This window comes from Glandiceps talaboti, chromosome 15 (genome assembly GCF_964340395.1).
Source record: "Glandiceps talaboti chromosome 15, keGlaTala1.1, whole genome shotgun sequence".
NCBI lineage: Eukaryota > Metazoa > Hemichordata > Enteropneusta > Spengelidae > Glandiceps > Glandiceps talaboti.
In genome coordinates this window covers 21,932,151-21,956,699 of record NC_135563.1, presented here as the reverse complement: position 1 = coordinate 21,956,699, position 24,549 = coordinate 21,932,151, and the positions used below count along the sequence as shown (strand labels likewise).

The 24,549-nt window shown below is 35.6% G+C and overlaps 2 protein-coding genes across 2 annotated transcripts; one reads left to right on the top strand and one right to left on the bottom strand.

Moving 5' to 3' along the window:
- Positions 1 to 2,723: 2,723 nt before the first annotated feature.
- Positions 2,724 to 16,951, top strand: LOC144446340 (growth hormone secretagogue receptor type 1-like). The gene is made up of 2 exons (XM_078136086.1): positions 2,724 to 3,012; positions 16,053 to 16,951. Exons 1-2 carry the CDS (start codon positions 2,724 to 2,726, stop codon positions 16,949 to 16,951), a joined length of 1,188 nt encoding a protein of 395 aa, XP_077992212.1.
- A 1,522-nt stretch (positions 16,952 to 18,473) lies between these two features.
- On the bottom strand, positions 18,474 to 21,865 carry LOC144446339 (neuronal acetylcholine receptor subunit beta-4-like). Its single transcript, XM_078136085.1, has 4 exons — positions 21,739 to 21,865; positions 21,061 to 21,170; positions 19,035 to 19,992; positions 18,474 to 18,590 (listed from the first exon to the last, which is right to left on the bottom strand). The coding sequence occupies exons 1-4, from the start codon at positions 21,763 to 21,765 to the stop codon at positions 18,474 to 18,476; spliced, it is 1,212 nt and encodes a 403-aa protein (XP_077992211.1). The 5' UTR covers positions 21,766 to 21,865.
- Between the last annotated feature and the right edge of the window lie 2,684 nt (positions 21,866 to 24,549).

Sequence of the window (24,549 nt, the reverse complement as noted above, 5' to 3'; positions counted from 1 at the left end):
ACGCTCAACCAACCTTTATCCATCTAACGCATGAAATTCATCCAAACATTACAACTGATACTGAATAGCTTTATGTAAGGATTATGAACGTATGTTTGGCACAGACTGAGAACAATGATATCAGTTATCAACTCACACCACCACCACAGATCATTCTCGCAAACCAGAGCTATTATTTCTTCTGCTACACTTCGAAATAAAAGTAGGGACCGGCTCGTTAAGAACGGTAGCGTAAAACGGTCATGGTTTTCGACGATGCCACAGATCTGAGGTTATAGGCAATGACACTTCAAAAGTCAAGTTTAGCTTGATCCAAAGCTCTCTCCTTTCCTTTCTGATAACTATATCTATATTGTTTTTTTTTAATTTTCTGATTGGCATTGTTTGATCAAATTGTCATTTTCAGAAGTATCTACGACGAGTAAAAATGCTCACCTAAATCTATTGTCTCTTGTTATAATGATTTCTCTCATAATTCTCTTTTTATTTTCAAATGATTGAATGGTTTTACATTTTGACTATAGTTCAAACGTTACACAGCAAAGTGTGTACACATACTACTCCTGTTGTTACATAGTAGGCAATTTAGCTTATTTGTTGGTTTTACTAGACTGTTAACGTGTGAACACTGCATATCGGTTTGCTAAGGATATGACACCCTGAACGTGGTTCAATTAGCCATTTGAGGAACAACAAAAAGGCCACTTGCGATAAGTAAAAGCGACACTACTCAAAACTTGTTAAGCATCCGATATGATCACATATCCTCGTGAAATCACGGCTCACAACTCATTTAAGTCACATGACCTTGCCGTATTAACACTGTGATGACACCGCCGCTATACAAGCTGCTGAAGGCATCGGTACAGGTGACATAAATATGTTAATTTATACGCCATTATATTGAATATATTGACTTAAGCTGTGCAATCTTTTAATATTGTCACCCTCAAGAGGAAATGACAATTCCCTAGATATGTGAACTCTCACCATTTTTATCAAGATTCTCTCATGAGAATTGAAATAAAATACAATGATAAATTGTCATGATGTTCATTACATTGTATAGAGGACCCTCTACATGTAACTACTAACATTTTTTGTCCAGGACAATTCAACAGAAATTCCACACATGACAATATATTCCTTTCAAAAGTGATATGTTATTCTTAAATAAAACTTACATAGCTCTGTACAGTATCGGCAAATTGAAGATAAAGATTGGACACGGCCGCTGTTAGTTTATTCCCAAATGAATGCTATGTGTACAGATGCTATACTTAGTTTGAATCCAGACACATTACCAAGACAATCATATGTCATATCTGTTGACAGCTGTGTATCGAAAACAAAGTCCCCAAAACCCAGTTACTCTGCGGTACTATATACTTTATTCAGACAAAATCATTATATATATATATATATATATATATATATATATATATATATATATATATATATATATATATATATATATATATATATATAGTTTTGGTAGTACTGGAACTCTTTCTTGGTTGTAACTCGGAGTTTCACGCATTGCGCGATCATCAGACAACTGCAGCAGTTGTCTGATGATCGCGCAATGCGTGAAACTCCGAGTTACAACCAAGAAAGAGTTCCAGTACTACCACAACTATTGCGCTCTGCCACTGCGGTATAGAGCACTGTCTTAGCAGATTGACACTCACCGAGTTATATATATATATATATATATATATATATATATGGAGACGCCTTCCTAAATTTATAGAGCGACGTTTCATTCATGAAAATATACTTATCTTATGATAAGCATAAATTGTGTACATTACTGCTAAGAAAAGATGGACGTCACTTGCTAGCATCGTCGTAAAAGTGCTGGCCCTCTACGGCAATCGTAGTAATGTCCCCTTTGCGACAGCAGAACAATTACGGTCCGATACATTATATATGTAGCTCTACTGCTTGAGCGTCATCGAGTGCAAATGCATCATTATAATTTGCATAGGTAAGGAGACGCAAAACCTTGCCGAGTCTTGTAAGGCATGCTATTTGAACCACAAATTTATTTTATGACCCTACAATATTTTGAATTTTGATCAATATTTAAGCCATAACAAATATCCTACTAAGTCTGCAATCCAAGCCATGACTAAAATATTCATAGTTTATTGATCCAAGTCATCTCTGCGTGTTATTATTTCCAACCTATAATATATTGATGTGAACAGCACAGTTTTAGACAATAAATCTAAAATTGAAAATTATATATTAATGTAAATAGTCTTGTTCCCCTTATTGTTAATGTAACAAGCATATGATAGCTGCCACTTTCCATTTTCTTTGGCAATGAAAATTTGCCCTTCAATGAAGCTCTAACTAATTTTTTTTAAACTTTTGAACTTTAAGTTTGACCTACGCTAAGGGAGACTAAAATACAGAGTATAAAGTGGACAGATAACTAAAAAGATTGCCAAGGTAAGAAACTTATCAAAAAATCAAACCGTTTTTGTACTCAATTACTACGGGTAACTAGAACTCTGGCTTAGCATAAAATATTCATACCTTTCGTAAATCATATTCGCTGACGTATACGTTTGAGGAGTTGCCTGCTGAATATTAATTAATTTGAAATACGTATTTAAGGTAGGCAGTATTAGAACGGCACACATCCACTCGCACTGACAGTATTCGCATACGACTTTCGGAGAGAACGCTTATTGCGTTATACCGAGCAAAGGATGGATGCGGTCGACACCAACATCAGCAATACAACTGCTTTAGATTACAGACTCTCGACTGTAACATTGACCATTGCAACTGTCGTGTATACAGTGATATTTCTGCTTGGTATTATTGGTAACGTGTTGGTTCTCTTAGTTGTTTGTTGTAATAAGGACATGCGGAGTTCCACAAACTATTTCCTTGTTAATCTAAGCGTAGCCGACCTACTGGTTCTGGTATTCTGTATGCCGATAGCACTTCTTGAGACATACGTCATTAGACCATGGCTGTTAGGAGAAGCAATGTGTAAGTATTACATTGTATTGTGACATTCTAATATTTCATGTATAAAAACTACCACAAAAAATGGATATTCTTTAATCACACCAATAACGGTTTCGCTTTTATTTCATGTATTTTAAAATAGATTCGAACCAACACAAACTTAGTACGTAATATGGCGGTTACATTCCCAACTTGTAGTTTATTTTCGTGCAAGCAGTGCTAAAATTTGCCTTGGGTCCCACTAGCAGCAATCAAATTTGAAATATCAGCTATCTATTTTTTCATTCTTGACTTTCAAACACATCCAAAGAGATGTTATTCTAAATTTACTGATAAAGTGTTGTTCAACGGCATAGTTAGTCTTTCATTTTAAACACGTATTACTCCTAATTCACATTTCTTAATCATGCATGCAAACTAACGAGTGTGAATTATTAAACATAACTGTTTGGCGCCGAAACTCATTTCCGTTGTCCATCATTCGTCTTAATAATCTATACCATGGAGTTTGTGGTGCATCTACAATGTACCGTTAACCATACATTTGTTTCCTTGTAACTTGTAGTGAAATGAAAATGGTATGGAATATTCATGCAGTACTGTAGGCCCGGTATTAGTTAATGCCACGCATACGTGCGTGTGTTTTCCTTGTCTGTCTCTCCGTCTGTGCAATTTTACATCAAGTATAGCAAAATATACTGAAGACAAGCTCCATTGAGTATTACGTTAAATAACTGTCATGTTTCATCTTCGAATGTGCAAATAATGATTCCAAGCCATATACACTCCAACATCTTACATGACAAACGCCTCGGAGATGAAAGGATTTTTTTTTTGCGCTTCAAAGATGTCACTTCAAGAAAGATTACTGAAGGTCTTGTCAAAGTATGCATTCAACTGTCCCGGTAGTCTAATGCCACAGTAGTTTATTGAACCCTGTAGTTTTGGCTACAACCTTTTCCTGACAGCTTCACTTTCATCAGAATCTTCAATGACAATAGTTTGATACCCCGAAATAATATTATCATTTTCATGAAATTATCGATTGTATCCAGAAGGTGCTGACTAAACGTTTCCCCTTGCAAGCTATGAATATATTAAGTTGAGCTGCAAGTTTTCCTCTATTATCTCACTGAATGCAAAAATGTAATGGTGTTCTCATTGCGGCATCTTAAGCGATAATTCGATGGAATCACTGTCAACTTATAAAATGTCAGCGATGTTATATATCGATGTGATTGATTGTTTACTTAGACGGCCACTCATCGAACATTTGGTCGTCGCCAGCAAGGTTTGATTTTCTGTTGAATGCCTGTGTGGGTGTGTATGTTGTCGGTTTACAGATGCAGGCGTGGTTCTACTGTCATTATACCATACACAAGCCAAGTTATTGTCTTTGAACATAAAATATTGATTATATACCCTGGTTGTTCTACGTCACGATAACCCGTGTATACGTCACTGGTTTTGCGGATCTCGAAATATGAGTCAAAACGTTCCAAGTTGCCATTATTTTTCCTAAATTATGCTCGAGGAGGTGTGATTATACTATTCCCCAATATATTACTTCATTCAATCGGAAAATACTCGTGACCTATGGTCCCTAGATGAGTATTGTCAAGGACCCCCTAGGTCACCCGTATTTTTCTTTGCTGAACGAAGACAAAATATTGGGGAATAATATCTAACACTGTGTATTGTTAGTGTTTTATTGTGTTGTATACAGAACTCAAATACTGAACGATATCTCAGGTTTCAATAGTGATAGAATAATTCATCTATCAAATTAACAAAGATACTCCGATTGTATGCAAATGTGGAATTCAGTTCCCTCGTAAGAATAAAAAAATAACTTATATATTAAACAACAGGTACACAACAGTTTCATATTCAGTAATGGTTTGGTAATCAAAATATACAATTTTACAGGTTAGAATTGAAAGTAAATAAAATGAAAATAAATAAATAAATAAATAAATAAATAAATAAATAAATAAATAAATAAATAAATAAATACGATAAGTCCTCGTCACCCCGCCATACTCAAAAGAAAACGACTATTTACAATAGTGTCAAAGTATTACAATAATCTCGACTTATTCCAATATGGCATCTTTTAAATGTTATTTTTGTGGAGGACGTAAAATGGTATATTACATCACAGCATACAAAGGAAACCCCGATGAAACCTTTTTAGCTAGCATTGTAAGTAAAATGTCAAATTAAATTACTCAGGTGAATATTTGTACAAATGAAGCTAATATAATTGTCATTCCTATATAAATGGAACGTTTTGAAATGTGGAGTACAAACACTCATCTTCCATCGACCACAAATTACTCACACAAGTGTTATTATATATCAAGCTCTTGTGAAAATGTCAGGGGTAAAAGATTATTGCTTCAATTCTGTAGCTCGTTGATGTCAAATTGCGCCACGAAACAACGTTTGTACACAAACGGTTTCAAATTATTTCAGTATTACAGACAGTATACTCTCGGTGCCGTGTTCTCTTTACATTCGAATAGGAAGGAAACCCAACAGAGACGTGGCTCATTATTATATTCTAGTAAAGAGAACATTAATACTGGCTTGTGGGCCACATTGATTAAGTATCTTGAAAATGATTCAAATGGTATCATAGAGCTTGGATAATATCAAATGGCATATAAAGGTTTTTTTGTCAAATTAAATTTATAAACTCAATGGAATCAATACCAAAACGTGATTAAACATTTTAATACAATCTAAAACGTATATAGTTACACTTTTTGTCATAAAACTTTAGCATTTGGGTGTTTGAGACACACACAATTCTTGTTTGAGACACACACAATCCTTGTTTGAGACACACTGAATCCTGGTCATAAGAGCTTAGCATTTGACGTTTTATGCTACAATTTACTCTAACACAGAACACATCAAAAGATGCGTTAGTCGGAGGTGACTTCTTCAAAGCATCCTGCTTTACACACTTTTACAATTTCGTGTGGTATCTAAGACACACTGACGTCTGGTCTGTCGAACAGAGTAAATTGTTGACATTAAGTCCCAAATGCTAAGCATTTATGACCATCAGAAGATGCCGCTATCAACGTTGAAGAGAGCGCTCGAGCAGTCAGTAGACGTCTACGCGATGTCCAGTGTTTTCGGTGTCCATCCCACTTTTCACTGATGTTTCTCGTGTCACCTTTTTAACCCCTCTCTCGCTGTGTCTTTTCGGAGAGTACGTACGTCCAGTGTCTACATCAAATTTTAAAAAGTGGTGCATGATACGCTGAACTTCAATGATTCTTCATCCAAATTAGATGGTACTCTGCCGTGATAGTAGTCCTGCTTGCATACGGAGTAAGTCGTCCCTTGAGCGAAACGCGTACACCGTCTGCGAGCATGACTACCGTGAAAGTGACTCTTCAGAATCGCAATATCACAATTTACGACATGTTTTCTTGGTCGCGGTCCAATGGATGTTTCGCATCTCGTAGGCCATCTAGGTCCGTGGAATCGTAAAAAGGGGGTACTTTTTCAGAACACCCTCCGAGAATATGGATACGATGCCCCATTTCTTAGCTCTGGATTTATACGCTATGGGGTTTCGACACGACGTAGAAATCCAGAGCTACAGTAGTTGAAGGCAAAACCTCCCGGATTTCGGAAAGAAGGGGGTTGTTATTTGATGGTTTCACTGTATTATCTATATCAAATCTGAAAATAACATTAAAATTCCAAACTTGGAAAAGAAAGTAGGAAGCTGCATAAACCAGAGTTGAATGCAGTGATTTCTAATCTTGTGATGAATCTGAAAGTAAACAGAAAAGCCATGTCTTCATAACGAGTGAAAAGATAAGATTTCAAGTGTACGAAAAGGACACTAGAGTGTACAAATGAACAGCATAGTTTTGGTAGAATTACACGTATGTGACGTGACATGATGTGATGTTGTGCGATCAGGTCAAATTAACGCCACTGACAATTTCATGAATATTATACAAGAAATTTAGCTCTACATCTGTGATTTTTGAAGTCCCAGCAAAATTTAGTTGTCGAAAAAGTTGTTCAAATGCATTCTATTTATTCTCAGTACAATTACCACTGGTGAAGTTCTTGGAAGCTAAATGCAAGAGGATCGATGTAAAAGTCTAGCAATTACCATATGAAAAGTATATACATCATAATCATGAAAGATTTCACTCAGCCGATGTCAAATTCCCAAAGCTGATTTCTAACCAATAGGAATGGTCATATTGAAAGGCGTCGACGTCGTATTAAGCCAATATCTGACATGCATACAAATCACCAAAGGGACTAACAATTTAATGTGTTTTATACAACTTTACCTTTATTAACATAAATTATTGACAATTCACTAAACATGTAAAGACACTTGCCTACTCACCGTTAAACTATTGGATATTCATAAAAAAAAATATAGCCATATCTTTTAAAAGGGGAGATTAGATGCATGGAATCACAACCTATCTTATGGGTATATTCACATTGACACTCTGTCGAGGATCTGCAACAAGCTGTTGTAGATGTCAGATGCTTTAGAACCATTGACAATAAGTTATTATTATGTATTATTTTACCTGAGATTTATTCGAAAGAAATTACTTCACTGAACTTACTATATTAACTTAGGGACTCCGTCATGAAACATTACATCGAATTGAGTGTCATTCAAGTCCCTTCAAATATATTTATTTCTTCCAATGACTTCTCTTAAGAAGCGTTCTAAGACATATTGCTACCAATCTAGATGTCTGGAGAGACTTTATAAAGGGGATATTCTGTGAAGACGGTCGCGAATAGATGAAAACTGTCTGAATACAGTGTCATTTACATAAAATCACTTCATATCATACCAAATTTCCAGCCTACCTGGAGAATCAACTCTCAAAACGCTAATCAATGTATTCGTTTCCGTTACATGTATGTTCAGCCTGTATCCGGAAAGTCCAGGAATTCTAATTACGGAAATTCTCTTTATTTGCGGCTGACTTGAACGATACCGATGGCATAAGATGGCAAGCATTGGCATGCATAGGTTCAGTTAAAATGCACAGACAGGCTCTCATTTCCGTAGTTCTTACCGGACCCCCCCCCCCCCGGAATTGGTGCGCGTGACGCCTTCTATAATTAGTATCCGTACATGTACATCTGCATATTTCTGATGTCTTTGGTGTAGAATTGCTATTAAAATGGTTATATAACAACCACTGAGGCACTTTCATTTTGCATTTTAAAGGCTCGTGTCATATATAATTACTTCACCAGAGTGACTATAGTTACAGTTAGGCGGCATTACGGATTTTTTTAGATCTCACTACAACGTTTATTTTGTTACGAATTACACATTCAAACAAAATAAAAGCACCACTAATAGCACGCATGCACATGAAATGTTATATTTTTATCTCATTGAGCACAAATCAACACCACTATCGCATGAAATAAGGTAGAGTCAATCAGAACGGTTTACTGGTGTTAAGAATTAGATCAAATATAACATTATATGTGTGTAGCTATCTAGGTCTGTCTCCTGTTTTTGTAATTAGTAAAAAAAAGGTTGTGTTAGAGATCGAAGTAAAAAACATCGTGACGCCTAATTGAAACTTTATAGTCTTTCTGGTTTAGTTGTACCAACATAATCCTACCCATGTAACAAGCTGTTTTATGGTTTACTGTATTTCCAGATTTACTTTTAACATGGACCTATCTGTCTATGGATCAAACAAAGTTCAACATAAAAACAAACGTACCGAACACTACTCGTCTGAACAAATTCGAAATGTGATAATTACCTAATATACCAATGGCATATCTGATAACAAGATAACTCTTGCCAATATCCGCGAACTCAGTACATGTCCCTTTGAGGTATATCGAACCGCTTAAAGTTCCGTGATTTATTGAGATTAGTGATGACGATAAGGAATTCACTTAGGTTATAGATCGAGAATAAAGAGTCGGGTCTATTGTTCAAAGAATATCTTTCACTCTCCATCATCACGGTTTGACGTTTAAATAGGACACGAGTTCTTACCGTGTTGCATGTAATCGCAATGCTGCTCCAGGAACTAAAGGTCCTTTCGGAAAAACACCAAATTGAAAGTTGTTTCACATTCATTGTCCTGGCACTGATTCAGCGTTGCATCATGGGAGTCAGCGTAAAAGTATTAGGTGAACAATAAATATTCATGATTCCCTAGTGCTTATTACCTTCATATGATTAGTTTCTAAATATCTGCATTAATTTTCCATCTGTTTCGGTTTTTATAGTTTTTGTATATAAAGTCAAATAATTTCACTACGAGCAAGTCGTGTATGTGTTTTTGTTCAGAGGATACGATAACGCAGCTATTACGAAGATTCGACAATTGTCGAATTTTACGCTTGTACAAAAAAGTTACACTTGCAAGCACCTATTATGGAACGACTATGTTCAAAAATAGTACGCTGTTTAAAGATTTCTGTCGTGATGCTAACAACTTTTGTGTATGAGTCAGTTTTGATTTCTTGTCACAAATCAATCTCATTGCTGGCATTAAGGCATATGAATAACATTTCAAGGCGGTAGAAATTGTCAACTTTTAGTTATTAACTAGAATAAATTGTACAAAATTATGCACACAACGAAAGTTTGGTTATTTAGTCGACTACTTATCATTGACGCTATTTCGTTTACAGCAACTGTTGCTGACATGTACACATCATTACACTGTAGCCATCGACTTTAGTATTGATTGTCGCATTGCTTAGTGCAATTAAGGCGAGTGTTGAAGTACCACGTGGCTAGTTGTTCAATCGAATGTCCGTGTTAAAAATAACGCACGGTGTATATAACATTCACCGTAATGATTTCATCAGAACATCGGACTGTTTCATGTTCGCGTTCATTATCTAATGGTTACTGTCACGTATTCTATCATCGTAATGACGGTTCGTTCAGTTGAATAGCCCAAGAATTAAATGCCTTTCACCAAAAAACGATAGTCTAGGCATGAAACACATAAATGAAGGTCGTCGACGTACGTACATGCATATACGTACGCATTTAAAATCATGTTAATAATAATTGAATGCCCATACTTTCCACTGTTACTTGTTATTTGTGAAATAGGACTATTTGTGAAATAGGACGGAATGGAATGGGATGGGTGGGATGGGATGTGTGTGTGGTTGCATGTACATGTATTTTTCATCAATGTACTCCAAAGTATGAAATGGAACCCCTATGTTAATAGGCAGCAATTATTTAACCATTTAGTTTATTCCATACTCACGGTGCCTCATAATCAATGGGAGAGTAAATAAATAATACATTATGATATGAAAAATTGATGATACATGGTAAAGAAGCAGCTCAGACAGAAAGATACAGAGATACAAAGATAACAAAAAAGAAGTGTATTATCAGAGCTAAATTTGTTAAAATTCAACATATACGTATAATTCTTCTTAAGTTGTTACTTCATGCTGTGTCATTCTAACAAAATGTTCAAATAATGTGTGTGCTAGAGGAAGGTGCGATTCAAGAGAAAGACCTGGCGCCGACATATTTAAATCAATGCAGAATGCGTGACGTAATTCCCAATTTGTTATTCTGCTACCTTTTCTAAGACAACTTAAGATTCTGTTTATGCTATTGAAATCGACAAGATCAAAGAATATTGTACATTTAGGTACACTTTTCACTAGACTTAATATGCTTTGTTTGTAGCTTTAATTGGAAATAAATAGATAAATGCTCATCAAAATTGCTCGGCGCCGACGAAGAGATAATCGATACAGACTTTGTATATACATAGATGAAACACTTTTCTGCTTTCATGTTTTACTAACTTGCGTATTTTGGCTGAAACCGGATTACGGCTATGGTGTAAATGCTGCTAGACACTACTGATATTGTCGGAACTGAAGTCAACATCTCAACCTCAGGATATTATCCCCTACATCTTAACACTGTTCCCCCTTCACTCATATACCGTTTGATCTGGATAAAATATTACACTGTGACCTCTTATGTATTTCATGGATTTCAAATGAGACGTTTTCTTGAACAAAGTAACAGCATAAGTATTTCTAAGGTGTGTATTATCTGAAGGAAATTATGGGAACGAGGTTCGTGCTATTCATCTAAAATATTCAAAGCTACGGGAAAAAATAAGACAGTGATTTTCTGTGACATAGAATTTCCAATGCTAGTATTTAACAGATTGAGGTCTGTTTTTATTGATTCATAATATCCAATTCCTGTGGGTTATTTCATCTTTTCAAAAATTGTAACTCCTGCTCAGTCATCCTACACATGTTCATGTACAAAAAATTGAGTACCATTCTTTCAGAAATAAAACTAATCTCGCGTTTAGAATTTCTTATGCCTCCATGACTTTACTCAATCAGTTTCAATGAATTGATCAATTTACAAAATAAATTGCATTTTTGGCAACCACATTGAGTTTTAATGCTAATTGTACACAGAGTTAAACTTCCATGGAAGTTATAACGCTAGAACGGATAAGCGCATTATTCTACAATTGACATACGATAAGACTTGGGCGAACTTAACAATATATGTTCAAAGATCCACGAAATCAATTTTGCATCTGATCTGCAAGACATCCGTTTGTTATTTATGTTAACAAACAAGTCCTGTATCACGCCTTGTATGGAAGCTACACATTTCATCAGTCGGCGGAGTACGTAACAGGTTACGATTAGAATCACGTGATCTGGAATAGAGCATCGTCTGGCGAGATAGAAATATTACTATTAAAGACATTGCTACATTTCGTCGTCTGCCTCAACAAACTTTATGCCAACCTTGCTACATTTCGTAGTCTGTCTCAACAAACGTTTTGCCAACCTTGCTACATTTCGTAGTCTGTCTCAACAAACGTTATGCCAACCTTGCTACATTTCGTCGTCTGTCTCAACAAACGTTATGCCAACCTTGCTACATTTCGTCGTCTGTCTCAACAAACGTTATGCCAACCTTGCTACATTTCTTCGTCCGGCTTGATTAAAATTCTACTAACACTGCTACATTTTGTCGTCTCGATCCGGTTCGCTACGTTGTCTTTGTGTGATATACCCGCAGGTCGTAACCATAACTAAGAAAATGTGACACTTGTAACGCTAAGAAAATGTAACAAATTGAATGTTAGTAAGATCTCACAAATATAGTTTTGAGAGAAAAAATACACATGTAAGGGATGAGGGGATAAATTATTTCAAGAGCTACTTTTGAGGCGTACAGGAGTACATAGATTAAGACGTTGTCGAAGTATGCAATCTTGTCATATTAGACAATCAGTTATGTACAATTATTCATCTTCAACTGAACAGTATCTACATTCTGTTATCTAAGTCTACACTGAGTTGGGTATTATTCTATATCGAAACCTTCCACGTAAAGTGTCTTTCGTGAGAAGTAAGAAGTATCCAAATCTGACTCTTGCAATTCAAATGGCCACCATACCCTAATGATGACTCGAAAATATTAATCACAGTAATTCAAGTACTGGAACACTGCACGAAAAGATATATTAAAAAGATAAATTTCTCATAGAGTTTTGCAAAGGTTACATTTGTAGGTATCAAATCCCTCTAAAAATGTGAAGGAAATAGAACGATTACTCCAATTGTAGACTATATATAGTGCATGGAAGTCCGTTGATGAATGGATACTTTCCAAGTAAAGCATATAGTATATAATTACTGATCTATAATACACAACAGATGTTTTTCTTTCGAAACCCGGTAATAACAACTTGCAAGTCACAATTTAATATTCTGTGCATTAGTTGATTTCAATCGTATAAAAGCAAGCCGAAACATAGCACCACACTTACGGTGATTTATGGAGAACCTTTGATGTAATCTCAATTCAAACGCAGTGTTGCAGCTCAGTTCATCTCTGAAGATGTACATGGGTGGTATTTCACTAACACAACAGATGCTACTTGAAGATCTCTTGCAACCAGCGTGTTTTGCATTTACCAAACGTCGACAGATAACCTTTGAAAAAAATCATCACTGGGTATTAATACTGCGACTAACAAATGCTGATATTTATATAGAAAATAGAATACCCAAGGACTCTCACTTTTCAGCGAGATATATTCATACATAGATTGCACGAATATGGTGAATTGAAGTGTTGGGGTTTCTTTTGTTTAATTCTCATTATATTTCATCGACCTTTTATTTTTGAAATCAAAACGGGATGAGTCATTGGCCATTAATTTTGTTAATTTACCCTTAATTAAGAAAAACATCCGGATAATTACGTCATGCATATAATTTATAACGTTTTGTACGAGTACCATGTTTAGCCTAACTTTCAACCCCAAAATGAATGTGAATAATGAATAGTGTACAGATTAGGTTTAACGCGAAACTAGTGTGTTCCTGTTTTTTTATGATATTCTTAACGTTGCCCTCATAAACCTTGTAATTCGTAATCTTCCTTGAGACTCAGACTTGGTGGTGTTTTTTCAGGTTTTTCTTGATTGAAATCCAAATATGAAGTGATAAACTTCCACATCGGTCAAAGTATTAATACTATGTGACCTTCTGAAATGTTGTAATAAAAACGTAGTCAATGGCAAATATCAAGTATTTATTTCTGAGATCCTTGTCCAAGTTGATAGAAAAATTCAACTTTAACGTTTGTGTGCATGGACAACCAGGTCAATCATACATGTGTAACAACTGACATTATACTCCGCCAATATGGGCATTTTTGCATGAGGGTCAAATATATAATCTGGTGACGTAAGCAGGGTAAATAACATCCCAATCCGAAAGAGTAAACGTTCAATTTGGGGTTGTAATAAAAGACGATGCAATACACGTGTCAGCTTAGAAGTGAGATTGGCGTTGCATTGCGTCGTGATAGTTTATTGGTCAATCTACACCTAACATGTAAATAGAAAACAATGACTACTCCTGTACTTGTGCTACTTTGGTCGGATATCCATTGAGCTTCACTAAAGTTTGATTGAAAAGATTTCAATCTAACCCGTATTTCAAGACAATTGCTGGCAACACTTTCTATCGATAGCGATATCACAGACATTACACGGCAGAAAAAAGAGAACAAGGTAATTTTCTTGACGCTTTAGTAAAAGACAACCACGGCCATCAGTAATAGTCATGAAGTCTCCCTTGTAATGTCAACGGTTCGTGACTGCTATGCCATCCGGCATTACTCACTCAAGATGATCAAATATATTTACTCAGGATGTTGTCATAAACGTCGCATCTGGATACTCTTGGTCATAATACAATTTCCTTGAACATTAACAGGATATCATATCCTACAATGCATGTTTGATCAACTATTGTGTACCTATCCTTGTAATTCTTATCTTATAGCCTTTCTACATTGAAAGTCAGGGCTTGGTGATTATCCTAACGAAAGACGCCTGCATGTCAAAGAAGTAGAGTATATGTTTACCTGTAGCATTACGTACTAGATGAATAGATGGATGGATGGATGGATGGATGGATGAATAGATGGATGGATGGATGAAAGGAGGGAGGGACGGATAAATGATTGATGGATGGAGGGATGAATAGATGTCGCTTTTGCAAAGCTGAAAAGTTGGTAAAATCAACTTTTTCCAGATCGACGACAGACAGACGACAAATTATCCATTAGACACCTTTGCTTTCGGGGATAAGTGGTAAATTGGGAGAATGGATGATACAAAGCGACGTTTATCATTGGCGACTATCTCTAAACACCTTTAAATGCTCTAGAATTGCATGTAATATAAGCATTAGCTTTGACAGAGCTAAAACAAACACCTCGAGGCGAGAAGCATATGGACGGCAGTCACTTCTCCATGTATTGCACACCTGTGACTGTGAACTGCAGATAACGTTATTCATAGATAAAAACACTATGACCACGTCGACCTAATTGTATATCATTTCGATGCTATATGATAAATCACTGCAATCCTCGTGATTAGCATTGTATTGTGTGGTACTGGACGAAATCGCACATCAAACTCAATGTTTGTCCAACACACTTTTGGGACGCTTAAATAAAAGCTAGCGTACAATTTCTTTGAACGTTTGAGAAGCTGCTATTTGATCACTTCATGATGAGTGTAATTATATCGTAAGCATCGTGATGAAGTCTACTACCAGAGTCTAATACAAACTACTAGAGACTAGTTCGCCATTGGTACAAGATGGAGAAGGGGGAATAAGTTAGAACGAGATACGATTATAAATAAGCAAATTACATACCATCGATATAGTTTGCATTATCGTGGTCTCTGTATATTTAAATGGACAAAACAACTTGGTCTTGCTTGTATTTGAAAGCCTACCGAAATATTAATTCGTGCTACCCGCGAGCGTTGTCAGTCCTTGTTACATGTATCAGCCACAGGCAACACTTTCACTACATGAACAAGTTTATTTATTAGCAGCTCTGATTACACATAAGAATTATGCTTTGAATAATCAATGGCGTCGTTTTATTGTTCTTCAAAGTTACCCTTTAAAAAGGCTAGTAACGTTTCTAGTGGTAGTCCAGAATGCTCATTCAAGCACCGGTAATCAAGTAACTCGTAGAATTTCGATATCAGATCTAGAATGTAGCTTCTTAATCGTTTCCCGAGTAAAACAAAAGAAAAGCGGGTAACAAGCAGTTATCAATAGTTTGATTTGGTGGTTGGTGTATGGATGCTTCATTACAGCATAAGAACAGAATTACCAAACATGCAAACATGCGATATTATTGCTCACATAGTTAATTAATTTCACAATAGCTCCAAACGACTTTAATACATTTTTTCTTGTTGTAACAAAGTTTTGCTCCGTCTAATAAATGTCTTTTTTCAATATCTTAGAATTGTCTGATGGTGACCGGTATTTTAAAAAAAATTATTAGACAACTTGTGACATTTGACTTGTTTCATTTCCATCAACCGATTCTGATATCCTTTTCATCGTTTTATTTCACTTACAAAATGACATACCTACTTTTAGTTTAATATTAATCAATTTCTCAAATTCAAATTTCAACATTACAGGCAAATTGGTCCCTTTCCTGGAATACTCTGCGGCTCAAGCATCGGTTTTGACATTAGTCTTCATAAGCGTTGAGAGATATGTGGCCATTTGTTTCCCACTGAAGGCTAAGTATACCATAACCCCTGGAAGGAGTATAATACTCTGTGTGTTGATATGGTCAGTGTCCTGTGCAGCGAGCATCCCTTACGTGTTCATGGCACAATATACCGCTTACGACTACTCCAAAGATGGCGCTTTTCTCTACGAGTGTGGGACATACATACATTCGGTGCTGGCCGAACTTTACGTCATTTCCTGTTTTGTCATATTCTTTGTTCTACCACTCATCGTCTTAGGAGTCATGTATTTCAAAGTTGCCTACACCCTGCATCGTAGCGTAGCAATGATCCATAGCAACGGGAGGACAAGTTCAAGTTTGGGAAGAAAGATAATTAAGCCACGGAATGAAGAGCAGTCAATACAAATGTATACATTGGTAGCACAAGACACAGAGAATGGCAGCTACAGTGATGGAACGCCTCAACACAGTCCATGCCGTCCGAAGAAAAACCCATATGAAGCACAACAACAAACAAGAAGACGAGTTGTTTACATGCTAATTGCCGTAGTTGTAACATTCTTTCTATGTTTACTACCACAACGCATCGTAAGTCTTTGGTTCCAATATGGCACTGCAGAACAGCAGATGAAACTCGGCATAGAGGGCGTCTATCGTCTTGTTATTTCTTGCCGGGTTCTAACCTATATCAATTCATCGGCCAATCCCATCATTTATAATATAATGTCGACTAAATTCCGTGCTGCATTTCTGCGAGCCCTTGGCTTTGCCAAAAACTTAAAGCGAACAGAAACTCTAACATCTCGGAGTGGATCGGTTACTATGGGAACCTCACTCTGAGTAGTTTCAAAAATACAAGAACACGATTCATTTGGTTGATGGAATTATTGTGTTATCTGAGATTTCAATGTAGAATTGAATACAGGCTTAGTTTATCTACAGTGACATAGGGGTTGTGTGTAGGCTTTGAAAGTGAGGCTACTGACGTGTACATGCATCAAAGACACATGTCGCAATAGATGAATTGTACTAATAAGATTCAGGCATAATTGAATCTAATTAAAGTTGATATGTTAGTATTTCTAAATCTGTCTCCACTTTTGTCTTTAATAACTTGGAGAGGTTCTTTATAATTCACTGTCAGTTACAGACTAAAGTAGATTTCTGAAACATCACCCATTTAACAGTCTGCTGTCTCCTATATTAGCTTTTATTTAGGAATTTAACAATTAAATATAGTTAGAAACAAATAGAATATAAGACAAATAGTAAACTTTACATAATGGTTTGGTAGGATGGCATGATTGTATATTACATTGTATATAGGTCTTTTTTGATAATTTTGTTAACAATGTACTATCCTGGTGATGCAAGTATCAGTTTTACCTATCGTGTCATTGCCATGTTAGTGGAATACCGATGATCACACTATTGCTTTGCAGTTACACTTTTGAGACAAGTAATAAGGCCAGATTTGTTTGTCAACTTGTGAGCATGGTAAACTTGGCCTATTCTTTCGTATTCTTAAATGGAAAACAATTAACGTTTCATTAAATAAGACCAGACTTGTTTTACTTTGAATTGTTGAGCATCTCTTAAGTAGAAGGTGTGACATTGTAACAGCTCTCAACCGTCACATATAAGAGTATATACGTTGCAATAAAGAATTTCGTCTGCGTCGATTTCAGCAAAACTGATACTAGCCTTGCCATGGTAGCATTCTAACTATCTACTACTACTACTACTACTACTACTACTACTACTACTACTACTACTACTACTACTACTACTATAATTATCTACTACTACTAGTGAGCTAATCGTACAATTAAAATTGTTGTTACTTTGTAACCAAACACATTTACATCAAACTCATTTCCTTGCGATAGAATAAGATATTTCCTCCATCATGTTTTACATCAGAATTTTGTCAGAATGGTCATTCAATGTCGTATTACAGTTCTATATTTCTGTTGATGTTTTAGTCACCTCTATCATGCCATGTATTAGTTTGTTTGTGTAAATATCACCGTTGTAAATATTGCATTGGAAATTGTCATAAATTATCAAATAAGTATAATAAAGAATGCTAATTGCAAATGTAAAAGTATACCTTTGTACAATTCTTGATTGATCAAATGTTATGATAAAGATAATAAATAGCGGTAATTGATAACGCACTTGTAAGTATTGTAAAATTCTTATCACAGACTCAATGTTAATGTGATGTTAAATAAAAATCCCAGCCTAACTGATCAACATTTCTAATAATGGGAACAATTTATTTGACAGACGTAAGCTTATACATTTTAGATGTCACATAAATAATTATTGTAGATCACCGAAATAGAAACCTCGTTGGTTAAGCTATGGTTTCGGGTCCAAATATCACTAGAATACCAGCAATATACGTGGATAAGCCGATCAGAAGAAATAACCTGTCCATTACCATGGCAACATATTTCCAATCCTCTTCCATCTAGAAATAAGTGTCAAAGACAAAAAAAACTTATAGAGCAATATTTGTAAGTCTTGTGGTTCGATAGCAACAATATTTACGTGAATAATGTTCAATATTTTTATAATCGAATAGTGGGGTCAAGTGGATGGATGGATGGATGGATGGATGGTTGGTTGGACGGACGGATGGGTGGATGGTTGCTTGGATAGGCGGACGGACGGATGGAATTGGATGGATGGATGGATGGATGGATGGATGGATAAATTTGTCAATTTCGTCAACTCACGACACTTCCTTTAAACACGATGGCAGCAAATTTACAAATGTATTCTAACATTAACGATGACGTTGCAGCAAGCATGAATATATAATCTCCAACTAATGAACAACTGTACAAAAAAACTAAGTTTAAATTTGTTTGAAAGCAGTATTTTGGTGACATCAAAGTTTGGTATAACTTACCGATTTCTCTTTATCGTCCCCATGTAATCTCTTCTTGATGGACACTATTTCAGCAAGGATCTCCTCAATGTTATTCTTGCTGTTATTTGGAGTAGTCGACATCTCATTTCTATCACTCGCAACTTCTGTCTTTTCATCTCCATTTTCAAAAGCAACATTTTTGAACGCAAATGCGCTTTTTCCATTAAGGACCTGCTCAGCGCCATCTAGAGGCAGAACTTTCTTCTCAAAGCTACTGGCGTCGTTGTGGACCATGGTTGGGCATGGTTTCATGCATAACCAGTAAGGCAACTGCTCAATAAATACCTTTCTCACCAACGAACTCATGGCTAGATCCTTCTTGGGACGATGGTACACATTAAGGACGAAAATACTGGCCGTTATGCAACTGGCAACAAAGCCCATGTCAAAGAGTAAAAACTGGGCGATTAGTGGCACACTTTTCGACGTTTCCGGCATGATATCAGCAACCAAGAGAGTAAAAACAGAGATAGCAATCAACATTGAAACACTGAAAGACATCTTTTCACCAGATTCAGAAGGAAGAACGAATATAAGACAGGTCAACAGCGCCATCACGAGGCAGGGAATAACAATATTAATGACGTAATACAATGGTTTTCGTTCCAGTTTTAATTCAAACGTCATGGTGCTCCAACTAATGTTACATTTCTCTGATGTATAATTGGCTATGATAGTTGACGAGTCCATTAAACTCCACTCGGAATTTTTCGTAGAAGATTTCAATCCCATCCTTTCACCATTGTTGAACGTAATCTGTTGCGTATCGTACTGCCATATCGTAAATACTAACCGACACGTTTGGACATCGAACGGGAAATAACGTATAGTCATTTGACAGGGTGTTTCAAATATGGCGGGTGGCGTATTTATAACGGTGCCATCACTCTGTACAGTTAGTTCGGTATTTTTTGGTAAGAAGTAGTCACCGTTTGCACTGTAAGAGACAAATAACACATTATGAAGTTTATCTAATGAGTCAAAATGTCAATATTCGAAGGAACTAATGTTGAATAATGATGAGTGACGTCATTATCCGAGCCTGGAGGTCGGACGAATCGGCAAAGAATCATAAAAAAAATTTGAATAATCACCCTCTCCTATCCTGCCTAGCTCACAAAACTTTAGTAACCTCCCCCTTCCCCGTTCAGTGACCACCCCCGAAACTCTCACATTTGACAATATACTAAGCCAGCAACTATAGTTAGCATTCACTGTCATGCGAGATTTATAATGCACCTTCCTCTTTATTAAATCTAAGTGCCTATCGGATTTTATATATAATAATAGACAACATTTAGTGTTAATAATTTCAATTTCATGGTTTTCACTAGAATTTTTAGCACAAGAACTAATATAAATATATCAGGTAGAGAGGACAGTGGGATGCGGCCCTACACTAGGGACATGGTAGGGGGAGTGTATGAGAGGGGGTTGTCTCCCCTATAATAAACTGAAAATATTGGACCAATCTACTGCCATTTGGTGAAATCTGTCAAAACTTTACAAATTTTCTCAGTATATTTGCATTAAATATCAAAACATATCAATTTCTAAATTTTTCAACAATTAAGAGGGGAATTGTGAAGAATGCCTATCTAGATATTTGACCAACCGGAGATAATGATCGTACAGCAGTCCCATCTTTTCACACACACACGCACACACACACACACACACACACACACACACACACACACACACACACACACACACACACACACACACATACATACATACATACATACATACATACATACATACATACATACATACATACAAATGTACTTACAGACATACATACATACATACATACATACATACATACATACATACATACATACATACATACATACATACATACATACATACATACATACATACATACATACATATAGAGCTACTGCAGTAGTTTTCCATTGTTTTGCATACTGCAGCTGTGACATGGTTTCATACACAATCAGTATATACAATAGATATAAATCTTCCAAATAATCAATTATACCTGTTTGATAACAATATAGTCGGTTGCCAAATCCAATCACCAGGAACTACTAAATTGCTGAGGCCAGTGTAGTTGGCAGGATTCCAGATAAGACGAGGATCTGTCCATTCCTGTTATAAAAAAAGAAAGATTTCAAAGTTTGATGTGTGCTAAGTTGTTCGAACTGCTGGATGACATATGTATTCACATATGGATAAAAGAAATCCTCGCTGTTAACGCAGTGTGTGTCCGGGAAATGGAAACCTTAAACTGTTACTATTATTTTGTTTATTTACTAAATTTCAGTTAAAATCAAGAAAAATATTCAGGGGTAACATTGAACAACTTAAATTGCAAGCGAAATAAGTCCTGAGGTATATTCTATCTAATAGCGAATGATTAGTTGGTTATGGAGTGACAATAATTTAGTTTAGACCATTTCTTATTAACCTTTAAAGCTGTTTGGTTATCTATAATATATGAAGGTACTTTTTTTGCAACTGTCTGAAAACCATTGTTTATGTAGTGCCGTTTATAAATAAAATAAAATAAAATAAATAGAAATATTTTAGCCTATACTGTGTTATAGAGTGACAATTATTTCCATCGCAGTTTTAAATGAAGTGGTACGGTTTTAAAATTGTCCGTTATTTCAGAGAAATGACAACTGTGATAGCAAAAAATATACTTTTTGATTACCTGATATGTCCATGCGCTCAAACACATTGTTTGTCTTTTCTCATCCTGGTGGAGAAATCCAAAATAAGACAAGTTCTTTCAGCTTACATAATCAATTAGTTTTTATTGCGATTTTACAGCTGTACATAATGGACGTGTGATGTCGCATTTGTGAATGTTCGTTTAGGGGAGGGGGTTGGGTTTGCCCTAAACAAACGATGTTCGTTTATTGAGCTGGTGCGATATTGTGCGATCGTCCCTAAAGAGAATGTTAGTGTGGACGAAAAATGTAACTAAATCCTGCGACTAACCGAAGATAATAAGTACATCGATGGAATGGTGACTTACGCAATGTAAAAGTTGAAATGGAAACGCTAATGGATTCTAATGTTAGAGTTATTTGTATTGTAATAGCATCTAATATTAATTGAATGTCAATAACTACAAAGGGAACAGAGTACACAAAGAAATGTATACATTATAAAATACGAGTAATAAAAAATGCTGTCAGGTCGATGCATTTCAAATTGCAATGATACGAACTGTCATGAATAACCTTATCGACGAGGATATCCCGGGAATCTTTACCGTTCCTTTTTAAAACGTCCCGTGTTACGATCTATCTTATCTAACCATTTCAATTATGACAATTATACTACATTTTATATCGTAGAAGGATTCAATAACTCTGACAGCGATACAATTTCAGTGCAGTGATTTTCTCTTTAGGATATTATTTCACCATAACGGTACACAAACAGTCGTGACTAGTCGGTGGTTCTTGATCAACATTGATTTTTTGCTCTGATACTTACAACGTCCAGGAGTATGTTGAGTGCCAGGGTAAACAACAACATAACTGTCTCGTTATGATGACGCACCGGGCGAAGTTGTGTGTTGTACGTGCTATCCGTGAAGAGTTCTTTGGTGAGTAACGATTCTTCGATTGACCCTTGGATACCTACAAATAAATAGCGAGTAGTATTGTCATACAAATATATGCAAACAAATGTTGTTGTTTTTTATAATTAAGAGTGTTTAGAATATCCTCAAAAGAAGATTACCTTAATGTATGGAGGTATCGTTAATTCTAGAAGCATATCTAGATAACTATATTCTATAAGTATGTTTTCTATATTCCCGAAAAATGTTAGAGGAATTAATGGTTACTTACCTCCTACTAGGAATATACATACACTCAAAATGGAAATGTACAGGCGTAATGAAGCTGAGAGCTTTGGATACATTGTGATAAGTTTTGTTACAACGTCTTTGTGTGCAGGACTGGCCAGCAGCAATACTATCCACATCGAACTTTTATGAGAAAATGATTTTAGGGTTCGGTAAAATGGGTGTGTTTTGGAGTCTGACGTCTTCTAGAGTCATCACTTGTCGCTTAGCATATGAGGCATTGGAGTCACCAAGGCAACAGCTACATTAGCATAAACTGTAATAGCTGTCCCTTGATGTCACTCACAGCATGCATATAATGTCATTGTCAATTATGATTTCACGATATCACGTGTCAATTGACCACTTAAAGCAGTCATGCTACAATAAATTTTGATTTTGTTAAATTTAGACTTGTGTACTTTCTGGAAAATAAATGACCGCATAACTTTCTTTGAGATCCATCAGCTGTCAAAAGTAATGAAAAGGTAATAAGTGTTAATTAATTTTTCAATGAATGATTATTAGATGATGTTGATTCAATGGTTTTTTTTCATATTTGATAAATTGCAAAGTGACATTTCATTATTATTTTATCACTCGGGAGACAGTTTTGTGATTTAATAAAATGCACGCTAACATTGGTGTCGTTAATGCAAACACTTCTGTAGTATTGTGATACTAGGTTTTGGTGGTGCCCTCTGAATCATCATAAAATAACACAATGTCCTAGAAATTCTTGAATATTCATAGCAATGTAAGATTCAAAAAATGGAAAATGCACGTACATTATATTTAACAAAACTTCAACGGTCAAAAGCAAATATATTTTGCACCCACCCTTGTATCGATTGTATTATCTAGATTTCAAAACAGGGTCAGAACAACAAGAAGAAAAGAGAATGTTTATTTCACTCCACTGCACTTGATTCTTTGCTACCGGTATGAGGTAAATCCGTTTGGCAACATTAAAGGGGAATTTCATTTCACTCTAAAACGAGTATTTTCATAAGCTTTGGGCTCTGGAGAGTCATTGTAACTTCTAACATCACATTAACAACGTCAAACCTAAGACCTATGCTATGTTCATCTCATACATCAAACCTAAGACCTATGCTATGTTCATCTTATACATCAAACCTAAGACCTATGCTATGTTCATCTTATACGTCAAACCTAAGACCTATGCTATGTTCATCTTATATAGCAAACCTAAGACCTATGCTATGTTCATCTTATACACCAAACCTAAGACCTATGCTATGTTCATCTTATACATCAAACCTAAGACCTATGCTATGTTCATTTTATACACCAAACCTAAGACCTATGCTATGTTCATCTTATACACCAAACCTAAGACCTATGCTATGTTCATCTTATACATCAAACCTAAGACCTATGCTATGTTCATTTTATACACCAAACCTAAGACCTATGCTATGTTCATTTTATACATCAAACCTAAGACCTATGGCTATGCTATCTCGTTTCGTTTATATTCTTTATATCATATCATATCATATCATATCATATCATATCATATCATATCATATCATATCATATCATATCATATCATATCATATATCATATCATATTATATTATATCATATCATATATCATATCATATATCATATCATATCATATCATATCATATCATAT